Source organism: Carassius auratus, chromosome 12 (assembly GCF_003368295.1).
Source record: "Carassius auratus strain Wakin chromosome 12, ASM336829v1, whole genome shotgun sequence".
NCBI classification, from domain to species: domain Eukaryota; kingdom Metazoa; phylum Chordata; class Actinopteri; order Cypriniformes; family Cyprinidae; genus Carassius; species Carassius auratus.
The window spans coordinates 1,324,823-1,350,662 of NC_039254.1; the positions used below are offsets into that span (position 1 = coordinate 1,324,823).

The window sequence follows — 25,840 nt, forward strand, 5'->3', positions numbered from 1 at the left end:
TGACTTTCGTACAAAAACACCAAAACATGCAATGATCGCATGCCATCAGGGGTTAAAAAATAACTTTTTTCAGTTCTGTTGGGTTTTTACTGTTGGGTTGTTAATTGTCTGCCCAACATTTTCACAGATCGTGGTACAATCATCATAAATAATTGTTTTTAGCACCATATTTTACACGTGTTAGAAAAACATCTATTTCTATCGATACATACTGTGTGGCACATACTGTTTTGTTTATATTTTCAACACATTTCAACTGATGCAACCAATACAATCAAGTCATTTCATAAATCTCCATTATCCAGACAGATCTTGATGACAAATTTAAATCAGCAACATATCAACAATATATGTACAAAATCCAGTTTGCAAGGCATTTAAGCACATGCACTTGCCATCAAAAAAAAAAAAAAAAAAAAAACATTTGATCAACTGGCCTAAAATGTTTTCGTAATATGTATACTACTGTAATTTTGATCTAAGTATAGGTCATACGCAAATGTTCTGATGCATACTAGAATATCCAGAAAACTTTCAAAAATTGACAAAACATGCAACGCTTAGGCTTTACAAAACATACTGCAGCGAACAATGCATCTCACAATGCAATGCATTCATCCTGACCTTCCATTTCCAACAAGATGAATAAACCAAAAGTAACATCAACCTTGATGAAAAATTCCAGTGAACAGTTGAAATTTTGAATGTAGTAAATGATGGTTATTAAATATTCAATATAAATGCCATTATCATGGGAGACCAATAGTGTAGGCCTACTACTGTTTGGAATGCACATAAAAACTGTTTCATTGCAATATTATTGTTTTAAAATAATCTTTAAAATGTAGTATAGCTTAGGTATTGAATACTGCACAATATGCACAGTTTGGTAGTACTGCACTAGGAAACACTGGCCAAATCAGGAATAGCATACTACCATTGTGCAGTATACAGTATACAGTATGAACATACAGGTAATACCCCGCTGACACGAGATTTTCATCAGAGTGCACGCTAAATTAATTACTGTATCCTACAATGCAATGTGCTGGTAATTGTAACATTTTAAATGATTAAAAATGCAAATAAAAGCGATTCATCAGAATTACTGTTGACATTCGCAACAAGACAATGAAACCCAAAAGTTCATTAAGTAGATAAACGGCATTGGCGCAACTGTTTACTGTATAGCATTTGTAATCTGTGACCTTTAGATTTTCTTTAAAAGCCTGATAAAGAAAACGCGATTTTGCATCAGCTGTTTACCACCCTGTTTACAAAAGTATTTCAAATCAACTGCTATTGTGCATCTCCTCAAAGGGATTTCACGGCTTCCCAGAAGAAACGTGTCAAGATGCCGTTCATTCAGCAGGATAAAAGTGCAACCTTTCTGCGCGCGCTGCACCGGAGGCCGCGGAGAGCGAAATCGAGGGTCTGCAGCTCCGGTTGCAGTCTGGAGAGACTCTCCGGCGTCTCCTGACGGCGTTATCGCGCTCTGCTGCTGCTACAGGCAGCCGGCGCACAACAAAAAGTCATTCTATAGTTATTGTCCGCCCTAATTGTTCTCAAGACTTGAGATAAGTACATTACGTGACGGAGAATTTCAGTGAGGACCCCCACCTCCCTCGGTGGCGCAGTCATTAGCGATGTGCGCGTGCATGGGGAGCGCGTGGCGCGGCCACTCAAAAGCACTTGACTTCCTGCCATCTGAATTAGCGGCTTCTTTTCTTATTTATTTTGATGGACAAATCGCGAGGCTTTCATCCTTGCATACTTAAAGATGACACCACAAACTGGCAGCCTGCGCTATTGTTCTAGCCAGCGTTTATTCAACGCTCGCTCGCATTCAAGCGACTCAAAGGAAAGGCCGCTCCCAATTTAAAGGCGTTTATTAAAATTCAGACTAGCCATTACACGGCAGAGCGCGGGGAGAAAGCGCGGGAAAAAAACCAACAAGCTGGTTAATGAAAAGTTAATTGTACAATTTTCATGTAGATAAGTGTGGCATATACACATGACTCCCTGCTCTGCGATTGTTGAAATAAATAAACGAGGCTTCTAGAAATGTGGTGGGACTTTGCGGCTGGTAAACAATCAGGCCGAGTTTAATTTGTGGTAAACAAAGTGATTATCCACCAGGGGTATGGAAGGAGAGGCTAAGGTTAAATGAAATTTGCAAATGTACAGATACAAGGCGTTTTGTGTTGGAGTTGAGCAATTATAGAAGCGGTTTAATGAAGCAAGGTCTGGCGTCGAGGGAGCCGTTCAGACTTCAGACGACCCACAACCAGTCGCACACTTCTGAGGAGCACATTAGAGCCAGAACTTCACACAGAGATGAGGAAAAGACGCAAATGCACGCATGCATGGATGCTAGGATCTGCAGATGTTAAAAACCAACTGAATGACTAGTTACCTGTATAATTATGCACGTTTAGGGCATTGTACCTGACACCGATCATGCACGTAAACACAAAGTGTGCGATTTGTATTTCAATAATAGCACACAATCTAACAATAAGTTACATGCTGAAGCAAAACACTGTCCAGTTACCAAACTTACACAAGTTACTTCTCTAAAACAGAGATTCCCGTGGTCCAAAGTCCGCCCTTGATGACCGATTTGGCCCAACATAATGCTTGTGAATCACAGCTCTCAATCGAGTTTGATTTTTGGCCCTTCAAACTGAAAAGTTTTATCTAAAATGAAAACCCTTGGTCATTTGCCAAATGCTTTTATCCACTGCATTAGGTACACATTTGATCAGTTTTTGCTTTTGCCCTCAAAAGCCAAAAACCAGGCTTCAGAGAGGATGAAGAATGTAGCACACAAATCATATGAACTATATTTTATGGTTCTGTTTGTCCTTTTTTGGAGCTCAACGGCCCTACTTCTCTTTCACATTTGGAAAATAATAGCAAAGTAACTCCTTATGTGCTCAATAAAATGTTTTCAAGAAAATAAAAGGGTTTGGAACAACATAAAAAAATGGTGGTCTGCGCAGTATGGTCTTAAAGTCATATTGAAATTGATTAGTCATATGACAAACAGTATTGCAGGAAGCATTCATTTTTATATGTGTTTTTTCCATTTTAATTTTAATTAATTTTAGTAATTTTTGTTTTGTGTTTTTATAATTTTTATTTATCATGAGTGTATTTTTTATTTATGTATTAGTTGTTTTAGTACATCAAATTCAATTAAATGAAAACGAGAAATGTTGCCTTGGAAAACTACCTGTTTTATTTTGGTTAACATTTATTGTTTTTATGATTTCAATTAACTATAATAATAACCCTAGGTTTTTACATGCATCTGTAATTTGCATTGTATGAATAAAAACAGAATGATTACATTTGTTCACTTTTCCTTTCTTACAACAAAGTCATGCAAAGCAGTCTAAAACACAAATTGCATGCATTGTATTGATTTAAAGTTGTGTTTGTTGATTGTTTTGCCTCAAATGGGAATAAAGGGTTTTGCATGAGCCAACTAGTTCAATATCCTAACATTTTTGAGAGTACAAATTATAACAAGCTTGTCAGAAAACCATCACTGCATGCACTTAGACACAATATATATGCAAAATCACACACACATGAACAATGAATCCTTCCCGAGAATTCATTTTGTTCATTCCAGGCGTAAACTCCGACTACCTGGCTCTGTAAGCAAATTAAATCGGCTCTCATCTTAAGAGACGGCTTCATTTGTTTTTAACTGCATTTGAACACAGTGAGTGTGAAGCACGGTCCCATACGTGAGGCGTGCTGGCAGAGATCGGCCCCTAATGCCCAGCTCTATTAGGGCACAGGCTCTCTGCTGGGCTTTTGGTGGAAACAAATCCACGTTTTCATTCTAACCTCCTGTAGTTTCTTATTCTTTTGTATGAAATTAAAATGCATTAAAGCACTTTGAACAAAGGCATGCTGAGAAAAGTAAAGAGCCAAAGTTGGTGTAACTTTAGCCGGACTGGAAGTGAAGAGCACACGGCCCTGGAGGGACCCAAGCGCTTAGGAGTGATTCTGATTCGCTATAGTCTTACTTTTAACAGCCACTTTGAGGTTTTCACTGCATAACAATCTCTAAACTCTATGCTTATGACGATGCCTTGCACAAGCAGTGGACAGAAAACAGCAGGAGAATAAACTAAATTGACATATAGGCCTACACTTTTACCCTACATCCTCAAAACAAACATAAAGCGTGACTTGAACTCACCAGAAATGCCTGAAGATGGCAGCTTCGTGGCATTCTGTTGCATGTGAAGTTGCTGTACAAGATTTCTATACAATAAAACTCTGATAAACTATTCCAGTTTAACATTGAGAGAAACCATTTCGAGCATATTAGTAAACACAACAGTGACATCTACTGACTGAAGTACAGAAATGCAGAGTCTTAGTACAGAGTCCATATACTTGGCTTGTACTGAATATCATTTCTTTTTTTAATTAATTAAATTAATTAATTAAAGGGCTGTACATATAAGGTATTTTTAATTTATATTTAAGTTATAATTAGGATAAATAATTAAAATTAATAGAAAAATAAAAATATATCTATATTTATAAGATTAACAATAAAGAAGCAAGATATGCACAACTCGCATAGGCTTCAGTAGACCCCGTTTTCATGTCAAAAAACTATCAAATATGTCCATGGCTGCAGCTGTTGTTTTATTGATGAAAAGTTTGTAATATATATATATATATATATATATATATATATATATATATATATATATATATATATATATAATCATAAAAAACTGCTTAAAACTTTATTGAACATTAAAAGGGTGTTTTCAAATTTTTATTGATGACATATATTAATATAAAATATAAATACATTTTTATATTTTAAATAACTTTATTTTTGATTTAATATATTATTGTTTGTCATTATAAAATATTTTACTTATATTATTACTACTTAAAAACATTAGTAAAAGCATAGTTAAAAGCATAACGTCATTGTAATTTTAATTATACACTTATTTGAAAATATTATTGGCTTACTGACTCATAACCTTTATTCAATCATTTTTTTTATTTATTCATGTGTTTGTACATTTTATAGCTTAACTTTTTTATTATTAGAGTTTTTAAAAACCTAATTAAACCTTTATTTAGCCATTGACATTACAAGTGTATTTTCAATATTTTATTTATTTTAAATAGTTGATTTAGCCATTTTTAAAATATTTTAAATATATATATATATATATATATATATATATATATATATATATATATATATATATATATAATATACATTTAAAATATATATTTTATTTTTTATTTAAATAAAAACAATAGTTTTTAACAAACCCATTTCATTTTCATATTGTGATAAATAGGCGGTTAAAAGCATATTATCCCTTTTTACTTCATTTGCATGCATTTTACTTTATTATTAAACATTATCCACATTTATGAGCCTTTTGTAAACCTGATTAAACCTTTATGTATCCAATAAATCAGACTAAAAATAACAAACAAGACAACAATGTAATTTCATAATGCATTTGTTCATTTATTTGTAAATCCTTGGTCATCTGCAAGGCAACAATCAGTGGTGTGTGTGTGTGCTTTAAAAACTTGTGCAGTTTTCCTCAGCATCATTCTCAGGGAAACAGATGCAGGTCGTTTAAGGTCAAAGGTCACGAGTCTCATACAGTTGCTGTTTCTGTGCAAGATCACTTCTAATTGAAATTCTTGCTGATGTTACAGCATGTGAATGTGTTTGTTTATGCCTTTCTTACGAACAATACTTTAGCCGTATCCTGTCAAACCTAAATAATCTCACTCGCTTTATGTATATTTGCTGCTTTGAATAAAAAAAAAAAAAGTCCAAAATGTTCACTTTGCAATGGCTGATTTGCACAATGTTAAAGACAGGAACAAAACAACTTTTTGACACAATGATATCTTTCATAAATTGTAAGACAATTACTCTGAATAAATAAAATGGCATGGAACATTCACATACATGTATTATCTGGCAGGACGTCCTGTCTGTGCATAAATACAAACCACCTACAGCTTTACAAATTCTACACGCATCGCTTAATAAAAAATAAAAATACTTAGTTGACCAAATAAACAGACAAAACGCTATTTTACAATAACAACATGATCCGATGTGAGAAAGACCAAAATAAAATAACCCATTTAAATATGTTATAAAGGAGTCAAAACAATTTAAACTTTGAAAACTTTAGAAGCCTTAGTATATTACAGACAGATGTGGTCTTTTAGTAACATCGAGGAGAAGTGCATAGCAAAATAGAGCGCAATTATCTTCCAGTCGCGGTGCAAAATCCTGACCGACTGACGTGTAAAAAAAGCATCAAACTCAAACATTTAAGGCAGATTAGATCATTTGAAATTGGCATAGTCTGAGAAAATGTCGACAAAGTCCTGTACCACTCTGTAGCAGAAATCATACTGTTCCTGCAGACGGAGAGAAAGAACAATATTAATACAAATCACTTCAGAAGAAGTTCCTCTGAAATATTTAGAATGATTTATTACCACTTTATATTAAATTTATGATTATTGTTGTAAATTTAAATATTTTTAATATGCATAATATTATCAATTAGTAACTTATATTGTTATTCAATTTATATCGCTTGGTTCATAATTAGTTCACAATAAAGTGTAAAAAAAAAAAAGTTACAATTTACATAAAAATTTGTATTTTAATCATTGTTGATATATTAATAATATAAAACAATATTAAAAATCAATGTATACAAATAATGTGTATTATTATTACTATTTAAATAATTTTATATTACCTGTATTAAATCATATTAAACTTAATTCAAATTTAATTATTTATGAAACTGACATTAAAAAGGGTTATAATAATAATCATATTAATTTAATGTGTTACTAATTAATTTATACCAATCATTTATATTATTATTTAATTAATATTACTAGTTTTACAATAGGAATAAAATAATCCAATTAAATAATTGAATTTATGAATGAATTTGTACTAATCATTTAGATTATTGTTATTTAAAGAATGTCTATTATACTTGATACTACTTAAGTTACCTACATGATAAATTGATTTGTTAATAATGAATCAATAAATTAAGATGCCTATTAAGACTAAGTTGCTCTCAAAACCCTTGTGATGAAAGAGGTCAGTTTACCAGCTTTATTGCCGTATTCCAGCAGAAACTACTGATTAGCGAGATTGATTTTTGATATGTGTAATGGATATGGAGTGTATGAAGGTTTGCACTGACCACTGTCTGCACCATGTGTGGCCGCTGCATTCGTAAACTCTTCACAGTCTGAAACACATCCAGCAAACCCTCGGCTTTCACTCGCTCCAGAATATTACTGAGAGCGATAAACGTACCGGTCCGACCCGCTCCAGCGCTGCAGAGCACACACACACATCCCACAGAGACACAACACAAGAACATCAGCTTCACGAAGGTTTCCAATTAAACGCAAATGAAAAAAAAAAAACTAAAAGAAAAATTTATATAAAAATGTGTGCTGTCAAACAATTAATCGGGATCATTCGCATCCAAAATAAAAGTTTTTGTTTGCATAATATATTTGTGGGTACTGTGTTTATTTATGTATATATAAATACACACACATACAGTACATATTTTGAAAATATTTACTGATATTATATTATATAATACATGTCTATATTTAAATGCATACAATTTATATTGTAAATAAATATTTAATATAAAAACCTAATTTATTTCTGAAATATATACATGCATGTATATATACATAATAAATATAGACAGCACACATACATATATAATGTAAACAAAAACTTTATTTTTGGATGCGAATAATGGTGATTAATCGTTTGGCAGCACTAATAAAAATTTACTAAAGATTGCAAATACACGACAGATAAAAAAAAAATTCTCAAATTTAAAATTACAACGAAAATGGAATATACTGAAAAACAAGTCATCAAAATATTACTGAAAACGATGACAGTAAAACTATATTGACACTGAAATACACTTATTTAAAATACTCTTGGGGGTAAAAAGGGAAAAAGTTTTTGGCATTGATTTCTTAATTGCTAAAAGTGATTAATAAAGTACATTTCATTCTGAAAAAGTTTTTTTTTTTTTTTTTTTTTTTTTTTTTTTAGGTTTCGATTCATCTTTATTAATTATAATCAGTACAGTTCTACTTACCGTATTTTCCGGACTATAAATCGCACTTTTTTTCATAGTTTGGCTGATTCTGCAATTATAGTCAGGTGCAACTTATTTATCAAAATTAATTTGACATGAACCCAGAGAAATGAACCAAGAGAAAACATTACCATGTCCAGCCACGAGAGGGCGCTCTATGATGCTCAGTTCTCCTGTAGTCTACACTGAGCAGCATAGAGCGCCCTCTTGTGGCTGTAGACGGTAATGTTTTCTCCTGGGTCTAAATAAATTCGACTTATATATGTTTTTTTCCTCATCATGACGTATTTTTGGACTGATGCGACTTATACTCAGGTGCGACTTAAAGTCCGAAGAAAAAAAAGCAAGAAATTTGAACAGTAATTTGAACAGTAAACATAATGCAACTAATTATTTTAATATAAAAGCAAATACAAATTTAAAAAAAAAAAAAAAATTAATCCTGACCAAAGAACCAAGAACATGCAAACGTGTTGTTAAAAATATTCAGAATTTAAAAATCTCAAGGTCAAAGAGCTTCAGCTGCTAAATGTTTTGGGAATCTGAGGTCTATAGTGGGACTTGATTCAGACAGCTAGTTAAGTGTGTTACCTGCAGTAAGTGTGTGTTACCTGCAGTGAGTGTGTGTTACCTGCAGTAAGTGTGTGTTACCTGCAGTGCACGACGATGGGGTGGTTACCCGACTGCTGCTGCTGTTTCTGCACCGCTGCGATGATGTCGATCATCCCTTTACCCTCGGCTGGGATCCCGATCTCTGGCCAGCCATGGAAATGAAAGTGCCGAACCAAACGTGTCTGCTTCTCCTGTCAGGAACACACACACACACATGCATGCATTACAATTCAGCCACTAACTCCAAAAATGGAGTTTGGACGCAGAATGCAAACATTTTTTAAAAATGGCAATGCAAATCAGCTCATAATGTGCACTCACCGGGCCGAATGTGAGCAGCAGATCTCGGAGACTGAACGTGTCACACAGCGTGTCTCCCTTCATCTCCACTGTGAAGTCTCCATAAGTGACCGAATTCTCAGTAGGCCAGTACTGAAAACACTTGTCCTGCAACACACACACACACACATTTCAAATGACAAAGCTGACAGGATTTGCTTTGGGAAGTCGTGTGAGAGTGGACTTGTAAAGTGTGTGTGTGTGTGTGTGTGTGTGTGTGTACCTGATCTCGCTCCTGCAGTTCTGTCAGCATCACGATCGAGTGACACTTCCATTCCCAAACCATCCTCCAGAAATCATCCACCGTGTGCGCTAGAGGACCCTGTGTGGCGATGAAATAGTCCTTCTGCCGGTACCCCTGCAAAACACGAGCACACGACGATAATAAGAGCCCTGCAGACCAACACAAACTGGCTTCAGAGTACAAATAAAACAGTAAGGTGCCAGTTTATCAGGAACTGCAACATAACAGATTGATCAAAAGTGATGGTAAACACATTTATATTACAAAAGATAAATGCTGTTCTTTTGAACTTTCTATACTTCAAAGAATCCTGAAATGTATTTTAGTTTCCACTAAAATGTTCGGCCGCATAAATATTTGTATCATACTAATTAGATCTTGAGCAGCTAATATTAGAATGATGAATTCAGCTTTGATAACAGGAATAAATAAGATTGTAAAATATATAGACAGAGAAAATTGGCGTTTTATAAAGATCATAATTTGTAATTTTCTTACTTCGTAATATTCATTGCTAAGAATTTATTTGGACAACTTTAAAGGTGATTTTTTATAATATTTAGTTTTTTTTTTTGCACATTCAGATTCCAGATTTTCAAATAGTTGTAACTCCGCCAAACATTTTTGTTCGATTCTAATAAACCATACTTCAATGGAAATGAAAAATTGACAGGGCCCTTTTTATTTATTTATCTTTTAATTTTATTAATCTATTTTTTTTATATAACAGATTGTCACTATTATGCATGGAAAAAATGCTAAATAATTCCATCTGTCATAAGGACACAAATAATACATTTTTAAATTATAAAATTATGTAAATACAGGTTCATGGTTTGTAAGAGATATTTATGGTTGGTGAAAACTGGCAAAAAGTTAATTTGGGACCCAGTCATGGACTAACCCAACCACACTCAAAAAACTTTCAGAATTTTTTAAATGATAAAACAAAACAAACATTAACTTAAAACATCCCTGGTCTTTTTTAAAACAAAACAAAAAAACAATGTGCATAACATTTCTATTGCAACCTGCGCCTGTAACTTGAAAAGAGTAATGAAAAACTCACATCAATGAAAGAAGCGTTGATATAATCGGTGAACTCCTGCCCTCTCTTCATCGAAAGGATGACTCGGTTAAAATCATCTGAACGAATGAATGAGAAAAGACAAAAATTGACCTCTAGTAAAAGCTCTGGTGCTTTGACCTGCCTGTCACAAGCAGAACAGGAAAGGGAAGAGAGATTTCTGAGCAACTTCCTCGTAAACAAACCCAGCAGCATTTCAGATGACAGGAAGAGATTAAATATGTTTTACAGCCACTTTTAGGTTTGCTCGTAGTTCTTCACAAGCACAGATGATCTTAAACTCACATGGAATGATCTGAAGGACTCTGTTCTTCTTCATGTTGGCAGGCAGGTTGCCTATCCTCATGTTTTCCTTCATTATGCGCATGTTTGTCAGTTTCTGCAAAGCCAAAGTTAAAAATGCTTTAATAATCTGTCAAAACCAGATCAGTAAACAATTACACCCCTCTAATTTCCTCACCTTAAACTCTTCCTCCAGGCCCACACGGTCCATCGGCGCGCTGGTGTTGTGAAGTTTATCCAGGTGACCCTCCAGAGAAGAAACGTCCAGCTCCGTGTCTCCGTACAGGAAGTACTCCAGCAGAGCCTGATAGACGAAGGAGTACTGCAACTACAACACAAATCAGATGTTCAGTTCAGCGTTAAACATGCGTTACTTCTAGGAACGACTTCTGTCACTTGTTCATTTTATAATGACATCATGCAAAAGCCAATGAGATGCTCTACTCACATCCGTCTGAATGAGCTGCGATCTCTGCTCACGTATTCTTGAGACGAAGCCGAAGACGTCCACCTTCTTTTCTGCGTACATCATGTCAATCATGGCATCGATGACGATGAACGTTCCTGTCCTGCCCACGCCGGCACTGACACACACAGACAGAATTACTCACAACATGAACAATACGTCAACATGATTATATTTACTTGCCGTGAATGATTCGTCAATGCAATTTATTATTATTGTTTTTTCCAAAAATATTATTTTTTCAACCCTTCTTTTGGAAACAATTATCATACAGAAACCACTCTTTCACAAAATAAGTCAATGATCTTGATTTATAAAAATCATAAAAGTGCATACATTTTTTCTAGTATAATCTTTATTTTATATTATTTAAAAAATACATTTTATATTTTATTAAGACAACCATCTTTCTTTCTTTCTTGTTCACTGTAAAACTATAATTAAAATTCACATTAAAATAATAAAATAAATTAAAATTAATATTAATGTAAAAAAATGTATTTATTTACCACCTTTTCACAATATAAATCAATGACCTTAATTAATAAGAAAAAAAATCTAGTAGAATATTTTGATTTATTTATATTTGATAATATATTTTATATTTATATTATATTATATTATATTATATTATATTATACCATGTTTCACAATATAAATCAATTATATTGATGGATAAAAATCAATAATTTATCTAATATAATTGTTTTTTTTTCTAATTTGGTTTTATATTATACATAAAAATAAAACTATTATTCTATATGTAGAGCATGTATTTATTTAGCATTTTATGTTGAAAATTATTATAGCCATTTTTGCTCCATTAATTAAATTATTAAACACGCACAAATAACTTGTGTTATAACTGAATTCAAGCTAAAATTAATCTTTAACTGTTTCTGTCACTGTAACAACTGAAACTCAAATTTTTTGTTGAAATCCTGCGAGACACAAATTTAGACACCTTTTTTGTAAGTTGTCCTTTTTTGTGACATTAACACAGTATGACAAAAAAACTAAAACAATGTTTTTACTTCAAATAAATTCACAATAATTGCAAATGAGGAATATAAAAAATATATCTTCAGACAAACAATAACAAACACTCGCAAACATCTTCCCTTTGACCACTAGAGGGCAGGAGTGATCAACTGTGTGAATGAATAACCCCTCAATAGGGCCTTTGAGAGGAAGTGAAGTGTGTGGTATTGCTGCTGACGCTGTGTTTGGTTGTTCAGGACACAGACACTGATGACAGAGGACAGACCGGCCATTGTGTCACCAACACAGCCACTGACCTACATCAGTTCACTTTCTATATGTGAACAATCAGCAGCGAGAAAAGACCTTCATTCACCTAATTCAAATCACATGCTAATCGTTCTGAATAATGTATATCATTGTCTGATCAAATAAATTATGCGTGCGTGACCGACTGACGCAAAAGGGTCTGCGAGGTCTCAAAAATAATTACTGTGGATGGAAGTTATGTAAAATTATGTAAAAGTTTAAATTCAAACATTCTGCAAGTTACTGTTACTTTTTGAAAGTAAGACGTTTGATCGGGAAGTTTGGGCTCTTGATAAAGCTTCAATGGCAAATTTTAAGAATTTTTTTTTTTAAAGCTTTTGAGATACTGCCAAAAATCTGCGTCCAGTTATGCACTGACATTTAATACTTATTGTGATGGTTTTGTTTTAAATTTATAATTAAAATAATATAAATTTCTCAATAATTATATATTTCTATAATCAATTTCTGCAGCTAATTGCTTAAATATAGTATAAATACATTACAATAACATTGCTTCCTAATTATGTTAACATTTAATTCAATTAACATGTGTGCATATATACACACACACACACACACACACACACACGTTTGTTTTTTGTGAAAAGTGGGTTCATCCCATTGGCGTAATGGTTCTATACTGTACAAATTGTATATTCTATGGCCCTTCACCAACCCTACCCCTAACCCTAACCCTCACAGGAAACACAGTGCATTTTTACTTTCTCAAAAAAACTCATTCTGTATGATTTATAAGAGTTTTGAAAAATGGGGACATGGGTTATGTCCTCATAAGTCACCCTCTCCTTGTCATACCTGTGTCATACCCATGTCATTATACAGAGTTGTGTCCTGATATGTCACAAAAACATGCACATATATATATATATATGTGTATATGTGTGTGTAGATGAACCACTTTTGAGTTTTGAACTACAGTTTTGAGTTCATCTAGAGCACAAGACTAACCGAGCACAAGACACATAACGTGCATCCTCGCATGAAGCTCTCACAGACCAAAACACGTCACACTTCACATTTAAAAGATCAAACTTCACACCAGACGTGTCGCTCTCCACAGCTCCAGTTCTCGCCTGATGTTCTGGTCACAGTCTTGTATATCTGTACAGCGGTCACACGAAGCACTACCCACCTGCAGTGCACCACGATGGGCCCGACCAACACCGGGTTCACCTGCTTCACCTTCTTCAGGAACTTCAGCATGCCGATGGGCGAGAAGGGAACGCCGAAGTCAGGCCAGCTGGTGAAGTGGAGCTGCGTGACCAGACGGGGTGTTTTGGTGCCGTCGCTGGCCTGCTGCGGTGGACACAGAGACGGGTGAGAAGTGTGCATGGTGACACAGGAAACAACACACATATACACACACTTATGATAAGCCACAAACACAGAATTAACAGAGAAAATCCCCTACAGAATCATGCACATATAACAGCAGCAGACTTTATATCTCTAGCTCATGTTCAGACTTACATATTGCACACAGAACTTGCGTATGGTGTAGTCCACCAGTACTGTAATGTCTTCCACAGCAACACGGACGTTACCGTACGTCCAGCATCCCTGATCAGGCCAATACTGATAACACTTATCCTACAGACAAAAGCACAGCACATTTATACCACTAGTTAACACTAGGTTTTTTTTTTTTTTAACCCTCATCTGTCCCTCCTGAACCTATAACAAAAGTGTCTTCCATGGGTCAAAAATAACCCGAAGGGTTAAAAAGGACACACAAAAAAATTCCTAGTCCTGAAATCTTATAATGATCAACTGTTATACTTTTATTTCCTACATATTTATTTATTTATTTTTTTTGTATTATATTTACATATTATTCTGGATATTGGTAAAATAATTTCCTTAAATAAAAAAAAAAAATAAAAAAATTATATATATATATATATATATATATATATATATATATATATATATATATATATATATATATATATATATATATATATATATATTTCTTACTTTTTTAATTAATATTAATTAATATTGTATTAATATTAAAATAAATATTTGTTTTACATGTATCGAATACATGTAATTATAAATAATGAATTATTAATAATTATAGATTTTTGAAATATAAAAAAAAATTCTTGTTTTAGTTTTCATAAACAAATAAATACATAAAATTAAGCTAATACAAATCCAGCCAACCTGCATTGCTTTAGTAGCAAAACTATAGCTGCTAGTATAATTACCAGTATATTAGTTTCTTTCTTTACTTCTTTTGTAATTTTATTAATGAGTAAAATATAACAAATTATATAGCAGTTAGCATTCAAACATGAAAATATCTGAAAAGACAATAAATAATAAACTATCGAGTGTACTATATAGTAATATCTGTTAATGCTGTTAATAAAAGTCATATAGTGTCACCCAAAATGCAAACAAAAGACAAGAAAACAGTGACATGAACATCGTCTGCTAATCATCATAAAACAGAGAACATGACACAAGGTCAAAACATTTCACTCTGTAGATAAACATAAGCGCATTACATATCAATCCTGTCGAGAAATCAGTCCAACACTGGCACTGAACAGCTGTGAGTGCATTAGAGGAGTAAAGGTGACTTCTAAGACACCACGATGCTAATCTGAGCTCTTAAAACAGTCTGTCTGTCAATCAGCATTATCCAGCCCAAGAGCGCAGGATAAATCTCTCTTAATGAGAGTTTGCCGACTAATTAGGTTAAAGCCAGAGAGAGCTTCATCAGCCATTATTAAAATCATTGATTCCAAGCCCGACCCAAAGCTTATTTTAATCTCCTCTCCGTCTCATTGATTCGTCTTTCTAGAGACGCTCGCGGCTGATGGAGAAGAGAGAAAGACCTGTGACATATGAACATCAGACACCATCCAAACAGAGACACTTGTGACTTATTACTGAAGATGATCAACAAATCGGCTTTATAGAAAGTGAAATCAAATACAATTTACTGGCTCTGTAGTCATTGTGTTTGCATACTGATGCTTTTTTTAACTATATGGAATAAGTATGAATGCTGTGCATAAATGTAATATTTTAAAATGCTAATTTAAATAAAAATTGTAATTTTTTCATTACAAAAAGAAAGAAAAAACGACATATATATATTTGATATTAACATATATATATATATATATATATATATATATATATATATATATATATATATATATATATATATATATATATATATATATATATATATATATATATATATATATATTTTTTTTTTTTTTTTTTTTTTTTTTTTTTTTTTATGCAGATTTAGAAATCTGATTTATTTAATCCTCCTGTTGTGTTTTGGGTCAATAAAACTTTCAAACTGGTCCAGTGTATTTCTTCTTGAAATTTGGTGAATATTTCTCATTTTGGGCCATGAATGTGCGTGCAAAGTTTCCACACGTGGATGTGTTTTGGAAAGGCTTTATGAAAAGTTGTACAGATTTTTCTGTTTTATTGACAAATAAAATTTATTTTCTGTTTCCATTGGTTGCCGAAAAAATTTACACTTTTAAAAACACTAGAGTCAAGTAAAATAATTAAATAAATAAACATATTTACTGTAGGTTGTCAAACACTAACATATGGAATACTAAAATGAACTAAGAATCTCAGAAGAGTCTGTTTCTTTATCTGAGGGTGTTTTTGGTTGCTGTTTCTGAATTTCCATTATTAGACTGTTTTAGCACTGAAAAAGAAATGTGAGAAACCTATTTTACCCTTGAAGCGTTTGTGAACCAGTCATAAAGAGGGAGAAGTACAAACAGCAATAAATACTATACTACCAAACACACAAGGTACAGATAATGAAAGATACTATTTCTACTCGTAGTTAATTGAAACTCAGTGTGCAGACAGTCACTTCAAGTAGTCATGGCAAAAGGAAACGGACCAGAAACCCCCCAAAAATTACCCTTACCTCTTTTCTCTCTTTCAGATTAGTTAGCATTACAATAGTAGCTGATTTCTGTTCCCATATCATTCTCCAGAAGTCTGCCGTCGTGTCTTGTTTCGGACCTGAAACACCGAGGTCATCACATCGAGTCTTATTATAGCTACTGAAACTCTTGTCCGTCATGGTAATGCTCACCAAAATCTTATTTTTACATTTAAATGCACTCACCTTGTGCTGCAATGAACTTATTCTTATCCGTATAACCCTGGGAACAAGAAGAACTAGATTGTGCAATTTATATTTAAATGCAAACAGGTGCATATATTTTGTTTCACTAAATGATGCAATGCATTACAACAAAAAAGGTTTTACATTCACATGCTCAAGTACACACAGTATGAATGCATTGAATCTTTACAGTGCACTGATGCATTTCTACAGTTTTGCAAATCACTTACATCGATATATGATGCATTGATATAATCTGAACACGGGACTCCATCCATCTGTGTTAAAATCACTCTGGAATGGTCATCTGGATAACAGGAAAGACCAAAAATCATGTTTATTTCTACACATAATCAATTTTTTTTTTTTTTTTTTTTTTTGCTCCTTCTCAGGCCCCTCATGGAAAAAGTTTTAAATGACAAAAGCTTTTGAAAATGAAAAATAAAAGGGAAAAATGTAAATGCCATGGATGTGGGCTTAAGGAACTGAAAGTGATGAAGGTTTTATTTGGAGAAGTTGTGTGAGATGAGCGAGGGCGGCAGCACTCAGTCTGATGTCACCCAAATCAACATGTGGGCAACAACAGCATAGCAGCAGAGCATCATTCACATCCCAAAATCATTCAGATCATATACTGTATGTATATACAAGGGTGAACCTAAGGGTGAACACTGAGGCTGTTTGGGGTCCGCCAGACAGTAAAATGTGACTTAGAAAACCTTTTCATCTGTAAATAATCTAATCTGTCTGTTGATATTTTCTTTTTCACCATATTTTCTTTTAATTATTATTTATTGTCTATTCTCTTTATTATTAGTGTTTTATTGCCTTAAATAATATGTATGTCTGCACTACGTGTGTATTTTCTGTGCTGGAAGCTCCTGACACTCGAGACGAATTCCTGGTGTGTGTAAAAACACTTGACAGTGAAGCGCTTTCTGATTCAGATTTTGTACAAAAATCCTGTAATTTGTTGGTTTGAGGTTTTTTTTTTTTTTTTTTTTTTTTAATTAAATTTTTTACATAATGTATTTTTATTTACTCTACAGGTGTACAGTTTTTTTTTACACATTTATTTGCCTCTATTTGGGGTGTGTGTGATTCTTTTATTGCAACTTAATTTCTGTGCATTGTGGGTGATTTTGTGGTTTTATTTGACAAAAAATAAAGAAATAAACCTTCCCCACCCATTTATTTCCTATCAAGGACCCCGGACATCCTAGGTGTGACTCATTCTCATGTTTGTGAGTTGATATAGCACATGTGAAAAGAGTTATGCCATTTAGATGAAGGGTATTTTTTTAAGCAAAAATCATTTGGTGTCCCGATATACCTTGAACATCTCACAAAAGTTAAAAATAACTATGTCTACAATCCAAGACAAAGAGAAAAATTATAATTTTAATTACACTACCCTTTTTTTAATCCACAATTTTCTGTAATGTTAATGAATCTTATATATATATATATATATATATACACACACACACACAGTATATGAAAGAGAGACAGAGAGATGGTCTCAGAGATTCTTACAAGGTAAGATGTTGGGATATCTGTTCTTCTCCTTGTTTTCTTCTTTATTGGCCTGTTCACATGTTCCTTGTGTCGAACCCCCTGGTAATGACTGTCAACAATACAGAATACACATGTTAACACTAATCCAATGCCATACCTCTATAATCTTATATGCCAAGTCAAATATTTCAGACTGTTAGGGAATAACAGATGCTGTACACTTTCTGCTTTACAAAAAAAAAAAAAAAAAAAAGCATTTCATCCATTTAATTCAACTGAAACTCATTGCAAACTGAGCATTTTGTGTTTAATGTGTTCTACTGAACTCCCTCGCCTCAACACAAATGCATTGCTGTGGAGACATTATTTGATTTCACATAATTTTATTGCACATTAATTCTTACAGAACTGTGTTTTTTAGCAAACCTGATCATGCTATTTCAAATTCCCACCAAACCTGTCATTTTATCATAGCCTAAATGGATGATATTACTGGCGCTTTGTTCCTGTATGTACAGGCCATTGTTTAACCAGCAGATCCACTTCAATTCTGACTTAAATTGTTTAAGTGGTCATTAAGATTGTTGAGCATAAACATAGTTTCCATGGGACAGAAAATGCACATGGTTCATTTAGTATGTTCCTGAATCACAGGCCTGTGAGAGGAGCGAATCTTGAATCATGCATCTAAAAGCAGGAGCGAGGGGCTTTCTCAAATGACTCAATGCCTGATGACTCCTCGACATCTCAATTCCAGTAATTCTAAGTGGGAAATGAGAGCAGTTGAGCTGTCAGCAAATGTGGAAGGATATCTGCTGATCCATATGAATGCATGCTTCTGCCAGTTAATAATGGCACCATAATGCACCATCAGCTTCTTTACGAGCCGCAAACAAAATATCAGTCTCTCACAAAACACACAAAAACACGGACAAAGTGCTGAACTTTCAGTAACATGAGTGATGTAATCAGCCTAAACTACAATAATGATCATCGTGATTGGTGTTTTCTTGAAAACTCTATTAATTGATAGCTAATAGCTGCGTAATTTCATGACTCTTAATATCAATTTGGTAACACTTTATTTAAAGGAGCTATTATCGCTATTATCAAGCATGCATATTACAAGCATGCTGGCTGTTTATTAGTAATCATGACTTATTCTGCATGAGCAGACTTTAGATATGCATTAATTTAACCCCATGCAAAAAAAAAAATATATATATATATATAAGCAACAAACTTAGAGTTTGCAATAGTAACAGTTAATAATAGTAAAAACTGGCCCTCAAAATAAAGTGATCATCAATTTTTATACTACAGCAAAACTAATGCTACACACATGCAAATAATAGATAAATATATTAAGCAGAATATTAAATTATTGGCGTTTAGACTCCAGTGATTTCACTATAAAAAAAAATAGCAAAGTCTTCAGTGCATCAGTATTAAATAACATATTTAAACTATTTAATTTGTATTTATTCTGTTGAGATTCAGATCAATCAAATGTGCTGTTTTTGCCTCAACTGCATGCATTTGTGTACCAAAATGTTTTTTAAATTTTTTAAATTAATTTATGGTTTTTAGCCTTCAATGATTTCAATATTAAATCTAATCTGATGCTGTTAAGTTGCATTAAAATCAGTTATTTTTGCCTACATTTTGTACCATTTTCAATACCACAGCAAAACTAATATGTTTAAAGCATTTGGAATTCAATTCCTCTATTAATCATTATTAATAAATAATATATTAAAAGTGATTTGATGGTGCAGCCCTGTAAAATTAGCTGTTTTTAATATACCTATACATCATATTTCATATTTGATTCTAAGTTGGTTTCCGGTTTGTTTGTTTTTTGTTTTTTTTGATATGTCTATCCATAATCAGTATTCTTTCAAAACACACTTACACTGTACTCTTGCCGGAAGAGTTTCCCATCATCGGCCGAGCGTATCCGATACTCTTCTTCTAAGTGGTCTACAGGAATGGGGAGGTATGTTTTGCATGTGGAAGGGGATCTGGGCAGTAAGACCACCGTCTGTTGTTCTGTGGAAGAATACAGTACATCAGTGTTATAAACAAACACTTATTTACAGGAGATTGCATGGCTGAAATACATATTTACTTTACGGTTTCTACAATCAACTCTGAGCTGCGAAACAAACACACACTCACTCACACATTTTACCAGTTTGATTGACAAGTAGTGAAAAATAAACATCTAACTGCATTACATCTGAAACAGACTTTTTTTTTGTAGAACCACTGTTTAAGCAGAAATGTTCTGATTATTATTTGAGAACACCGCATTCCCTTTCCTTATTTCATATAGTGTGTGTGTGTGTGTGTGTGTGTGTGTGTGTGTTATACACGTACAGGTGAGGTGTGTACATACATTTGATCCCTTTTATCAATCAATATGATAAATAAAAAACTCTAGAATTAAATTCAGAATGTTAAATTGCATAATTTAGAAATTGTTCTCATTTCTAACAGCAGACTGTTAAATATATATATATAAATATATATATATATATATATATATATATATATATATATATATATATATATATATATACATATATACAGTAATGGTTTTGTCACCCAGGAAACAAGTAAATACACAAACATGCGCAGACCACCTTTTTATCTTATCTTAGAATCGCATGCCTTTGTAAAAGTACTATAGGCATATTTAATTCATGCAGCATATGCATGAATCAAAAACCACCAGTGACCCTCATAGCACCGAGAGAAACCCACAACCATTAGGTTAGAGGTTAGAGCGGGTGAGATGATAGACATTACAGAGTTTTGACGATAAACTTCATGCCTGTTCATGAGAAACCACATATACCTGACCTTCTGACGGCCAGCCAAGACCATCCTCATCCTCATCCTCATCCTCATCCTCATCTTTATCCACATCTATATATTCCTCTACACAACATACAGCACACACAAACACACAGTGTTACACCAGCGCTTAGACTTAAAGAAATAAAACCATTTGTTCTCCTGCATAAAAAGAGAATGTTTGCAGACTTTAACTTTATTAAAGAATACTTTAATTGAACAAGGATTCATTTTATTGATCAAAAGTGACAGTAAATACATTCATGATGCTAGAAAAATATTCTCTATCCAATAAATGCTGTTATTTAATCAATCAAATAAACCTGTTTCCACAAAAATCCAAAGAGGCGTTTTCAACATTAATAATAATAACTGCATGACTGTAATGATGCTGAAAATTCAGCTTTGCATCTCTGATTCCAAATTGAAAACAAATAATATTTCACAACATAACTTTATTTTTTGAATGTAACTGTAAATCAAGAGCCAAACAAAAGTTGGCAAAGAAAGCTGGAGAACGTCGGTAAACCACTTCCTTTACACAGGTGTGACGTTCAACATTTAACTCTAGCGTTTCCTGCGTGTTAATAGTGTGTCGTTTTTCATCTCGGCTCACTAAATATTCCTTGAGAGAGATTTCCGTCAGGATAGTAGGAGAGAGAGTGCAGAGGAAGTCCATTACATAAATCTGCTAGACCTTCGACAAGACACACAATCTGCGGCGACAACCAGACTCTAGATAAGCATACAATCTGAGCAACATTTGAGATCTGGGCATCTAGAAGGACATTGTGAGGGTCCGTCTCTCAGGAGAACACTCTGAGATTCTCCGTTTAATCTCACTGCGGTCTAACAAACCCAATTCTAGTCTTAAACACAGCTCTTCTCTGATTTCTGGCTAACCATGATCCACAGTTTTTGTGTCAAACAAGCAAACTCTAATAAAAGCAATCAGGAACAACTGTTTAAAAATGAACCTTCTTCCTCTTTCACATGGTTTTAGTCAGATTTAAATATTTTTGAGGAAATATTGATCATGAAACCACAAATAGTATTACAACATGTTTTACACCGCTGTATCTATGAAACAAAGGAATAAACAAATCAGTTTAGTTATTAGTAATACTGATGTTTTCTTCCCATCATTAAACTAGAAAGGCCTTGTCAAAAGGTAGAGTTTAAAAGGGGACGCTTTAGAAAAAGGTCTCATTAGTTAAATGCATTAACTAACACATTTGTTGCAGTATTTCTTCATCTTTGTTGATGCTAGTTAATAAAAATAAAACTGTTCATTGTTAGCTTAAGTCCAATAGGTAACATTAGCAAATACAAAAAAAGAAAATAATAATTGTTGCAGTAATTCGTGTTAATTAATGCAGTTAACTACGCTAACAAACAAAACCTTATTGTTAGTCTTCTTTTGTTGTTTGTTTGTTTTGATAAGTGGGCCATTTTTACTCAGTCATCTCAATGGCAGAAAGTGCCTGCACCTGAATTTACTGTAATTTATGGTTGATTAAGGGTTAAATAAATATTATACCATAAAAACTGTCATCTGCAAATCAAACACAACCATCCATTTAAAAAAAAAAAAGGTTTGGTCATTCATTCAAACACTGGGAATGCAGATGAGCATAATAATCACCATAAAATCCGCATAAAAACCATAGTATGACCCATAAACTTCAGCCAAAGTGAATTTTTGGTGTACTTATAGAGTCATTTGATACAGAATAGCACATGTAGTTCACAAAAAAAGCTCACGTCCTGCTCTCAAAACATCTTGAGGCGACAGGAAACCGAATATAGCGCATTTGATAAAGTGAAACTTGCCAAGACCTCTTACTTACAACAGAGCTCTCAAAACCACAAGTTGCTTTTGTCTTATCTTAAAGAACTAAACTGGTTCGAAAGCAGATAAAGCGACTTATTACCTTGCTCTTCCAGTATGCCATTTGGTATTTTCTTGTCGACAGCTGTGATGACAGCTTTCCTCTGGTTTTTCAACCTTAAAGAAACGAAGAACATAAGGTTTGAACGTGAGGACAACATGTGAGACAATATCCTAACGTCACATCAGTCTCACCAACGAAAACTCGAGCTCTTTTTCATCAGAGGTGCTGTTTCTCCACAAACGCACAATATATGACACGCTCTCTACCATATAAAAATATGAGGGTTTACCTCGGTGACACCGTGTGTGAATAAATATGTGTGTGTGTGTGTGTGTCTGTGTGTGACAGCAGTTCCTGGACCCACCCTTAATCAGAAAGAGGCGGAGCTTGTAAGCTTGACAGACAGTTTTTTTTTTTTTTTTTTTTTTTTTTTTTTACAGTGTGTGAGTGTGTGTGTATGTGTCATACCTGAGGAAATACCAGGTCAGCAACCCCAGAAAAAGCACCAAGACGGACAGACTCAGCAGTATGGGCAGGATGAGTGCGTTGGGCTCCACCAGGCCGTCTAAAGGAAGAAGGAGAGGCAGTTAAACCCACAGTGAACAAAAGAACAGGAAACTGGCCCGCGAACAGAGCCGCTGGAGCCGGAATGGCCACACTTAGCTGCTCCGGCGCTGAGCGTCTCAGTGAGGTATGCCAAGCCATTATTAGTGATTTAATAGAGAGCCCGGTGCTGTTTGGACTGAGCTCATACATTTAACAACAGGTTTGACACGAATCACCCGCTTAACCCTGAGATCAGCACTTTACTGGAGCCCAAAATCACAGCCTGCGTGATCCACGGCAGATTTAACACAAATCCACACGCTCACACTGATGCTTATGTGTTGCAGAAACGCTAGACATGAGCAAAAATCATCTCTGAGCTGAGAAAAGTTACACAACTACAAAAAGTTGGTTTTGGCCACTGAGTTTCCATGACTATTTCAGTCGTTTGTGAGTAATGCCTACATTGTGAAATATATTTTTTTTTGAGGTCGCAATCACTTAAAATAAAATGACAAAAATAAAGTGAAAAATGGCAAATGTCTCTCTCTCTCTCTCTCTCTCTCTCTCTCTCTCTCTCTCTCTCTCTCTCTCTCTATATATATATATATATTTGAAATGACTATTTCTGAAAACAAACAATGGTCTGAAAAATAATAAATAAGGTCTGAATAAATAATCATCATACCAAATTTCTTATGTCAAAGTAACAAATTTTATATCGATCTGTAGCCAAAAGAAATAAAATATGTTATAATATAGTATAATGATACAAATATATAATAGTAACATAAATGTAAATATATATTTAAAATGTTTTTAAGTATGAAATCTGGCACCACCTGTTTTTTCACATATGCTGGTTTTCAAACAAGCGAAGTTATATCAAAATATCAAAATTAATGGGAAACTGGCAGTAGCAAAAAAAAAGAGTATAGTCAAGTAGGAGATTTAACCCCTAATTAACTGATTCATTAATTAAATTAAAGGAAGGGAGGAAATGAATGAATGAATGGATCAATTAATGAATCAAAAAATGAACTGGAATTACTTTAAACACAATATAGCACTATTTGACTGCAAAATGACATGACTGACCAATCAGAATCAAGTATTCTTAAATTGCTTAATAAACTATTTCTCGTATATGACAGATTTGTCACCCTGTATTTAACAAAGGATTTAGAAAACAAAACAACAATGCTCATCATATTATTAACACTATTATTATGAATAATGAGCACTTACCATTGCTTTTTCCGTCTGTTGAAATTGATGTGTTTGGTTGTAGAGTTGTTACTGTCAGAAAAAAAACAAGGACCATTGTGTCTGCAAGAGAAGAAGAGAACATATAAGCATGTCATTTAAACATATTGACATCATTTAATATCATTTATTTAATTAAATGTGACTCTACATGTCACTCTACTAAAAAAACACAACAGATCAGGATCGATTTAAATATTACAACATGGAAAAATGTTGCATTACTCCTCCAATAGATGTCACCAAAACCTTTCAAATACAGTTCCAGTCCAAACGCTTGAAAGCGGAGAGCATCTCTGTTCTGATATTGAAAACAGAGCGAGATCTCATAAACCTCACTTTCACACAGATTAGACATGATTGTATACTTTAATCTTATTTAGTTTGGGGATTTTAAGTGTTACACAAAGTATCAAGTGGGTTAAACTGAGATAAAACATCCTCACATCTGAATTAATCTGTGTTCAAACATATAACGTGCATGATTAAACCTGAATAGGTATTTTTTGGGAAAAGCTGATTATTTATTATGTGACTGATACATTTAGCAGAGGACAAGACAAGATCTCATGCTTTTTATTACCTAAAAACATTCTGCATCATGCTTTCAACCCAAACTAATACTGAAAGTGATTCTTGATAGTAAAGCATCAGATATTCAGAGCAAGCTTCTGAGCGTATCTTCTCTATCTGGAGGGCAGATGTCGTGGGCTACTGGACAGGAAAAGCCACGAGGATTTGTTCAGTCTCAGCGCTGCTTCAGTGAGATAAGATACTCCACAAAACACCCACACACAGCCGCTGATGCTCTTCATTGAGAAAATCAAGTGGGAGCTGCTGCATATTCACTAAAGCAATACAACACATAAATAACAGACCGCACTTTCTGCAACGCACACACCACTCCACGCTAGAGAGAATCCTGTAGGTGTTCAAACACCAACACATGCCCAAATATCAGGAATAAATATGGTAGGTCAAATGAAGTTGAATCTAAAACTATTTCAGGGTCTTCTGCATAAGTATGCATACAATTTTAAATTTGAGCTGAATGTGAACTGCATATAGTG

At 33.7% G+C, this 25,840-nt stretch overlaps 1 protein-coding gene across 5 annotated transcripts in view; it reads right to left on the reverse strand.

The window, feature by feature from the left end:
- Positions 1-5,923: 5,923 nt before the first annotated feature.
- LOC113111386 (receptor-type tyrosine-protein phosphatase epsilon-like) overlaps positions 5,924-25,840 on the reverse strand; it is a 73,106-nt gene continuing 53,189 nt past the window's right edge. For 4 of the 5 annotated variants that reach the window (XM_026276043.1, XM_026276040.1, XM_026276042.1 and 1 more), the window contains 19 exons: positions 24,753-24,833; positions 23,427-23,523; positions 22,998-23,071; positions 20,117-20,253; positions 18,220-18,310; positions 16,914-16,990; positions 16,684-16,720; positions 16,480-16,577; positions 14,025-14,144; positions 13,687-13,850; positions 11,223-11,358; positions 10,953-11,102; positions 10,778-10,871; positions 10,475-10,551; positions 9,385-9,519; positions 9,144-9,269; positions 8,862-9,013; positions 7,275-7,410; positions 5,924-6,459 (listed from right to left, as the gene is read on the reverse strand). In XM_026276043.1, the coding sequence (XP_026131828.1) occupies positions 6,385-6,459; positions 7,275-7,410; positions 8,862-9,013; positions 9,144-9,269; positions 9,385-9,519; positions 10,475-10,551; positions 10,778-10,871; positions 10,953-11,102; positions 11,223-11,358; positions 13,687-13,850; positions 14,025-14,144; positions 16,480-16,577; positions 16,684-16,720; positions 16,914-16,990; positions 18,220-18,310; positions 20,117-20,253; positions 22,998-23,071; positions 23,427-23,523; positions 24,753-24,828 (2,052 nt within the window). In that variant the 5' untranslated portion in view covers positions 24,829-24,833 and the 3' untranslated portion in view covers positions 5,924-6,384. Of the gene's footprint in view, positions 6,460-7,274; positions 7,411-8,861; positions 9,014-9,143; positions 9,270-9,384; positions 9,520-10,474; positions 10,552-10,777; positions 10,872-10,952; positions 11,103-11,222; positions 11,359-13,686; positions 13,851-14,024; positions 14,145-16,479; positions 16,578-16,683; positions 16,721-16,913; positions 16,991-18,219; positions 18,311-20,116; positions 20,254-22,997; positions 23,072-23,149; positions 23,203-23,426; positions 23,524-24,752; positions 24,834-25,840 lie in introns of those variants that run through there. The other variant, XM_026276044.1, reaches the window with a different exon arrangement.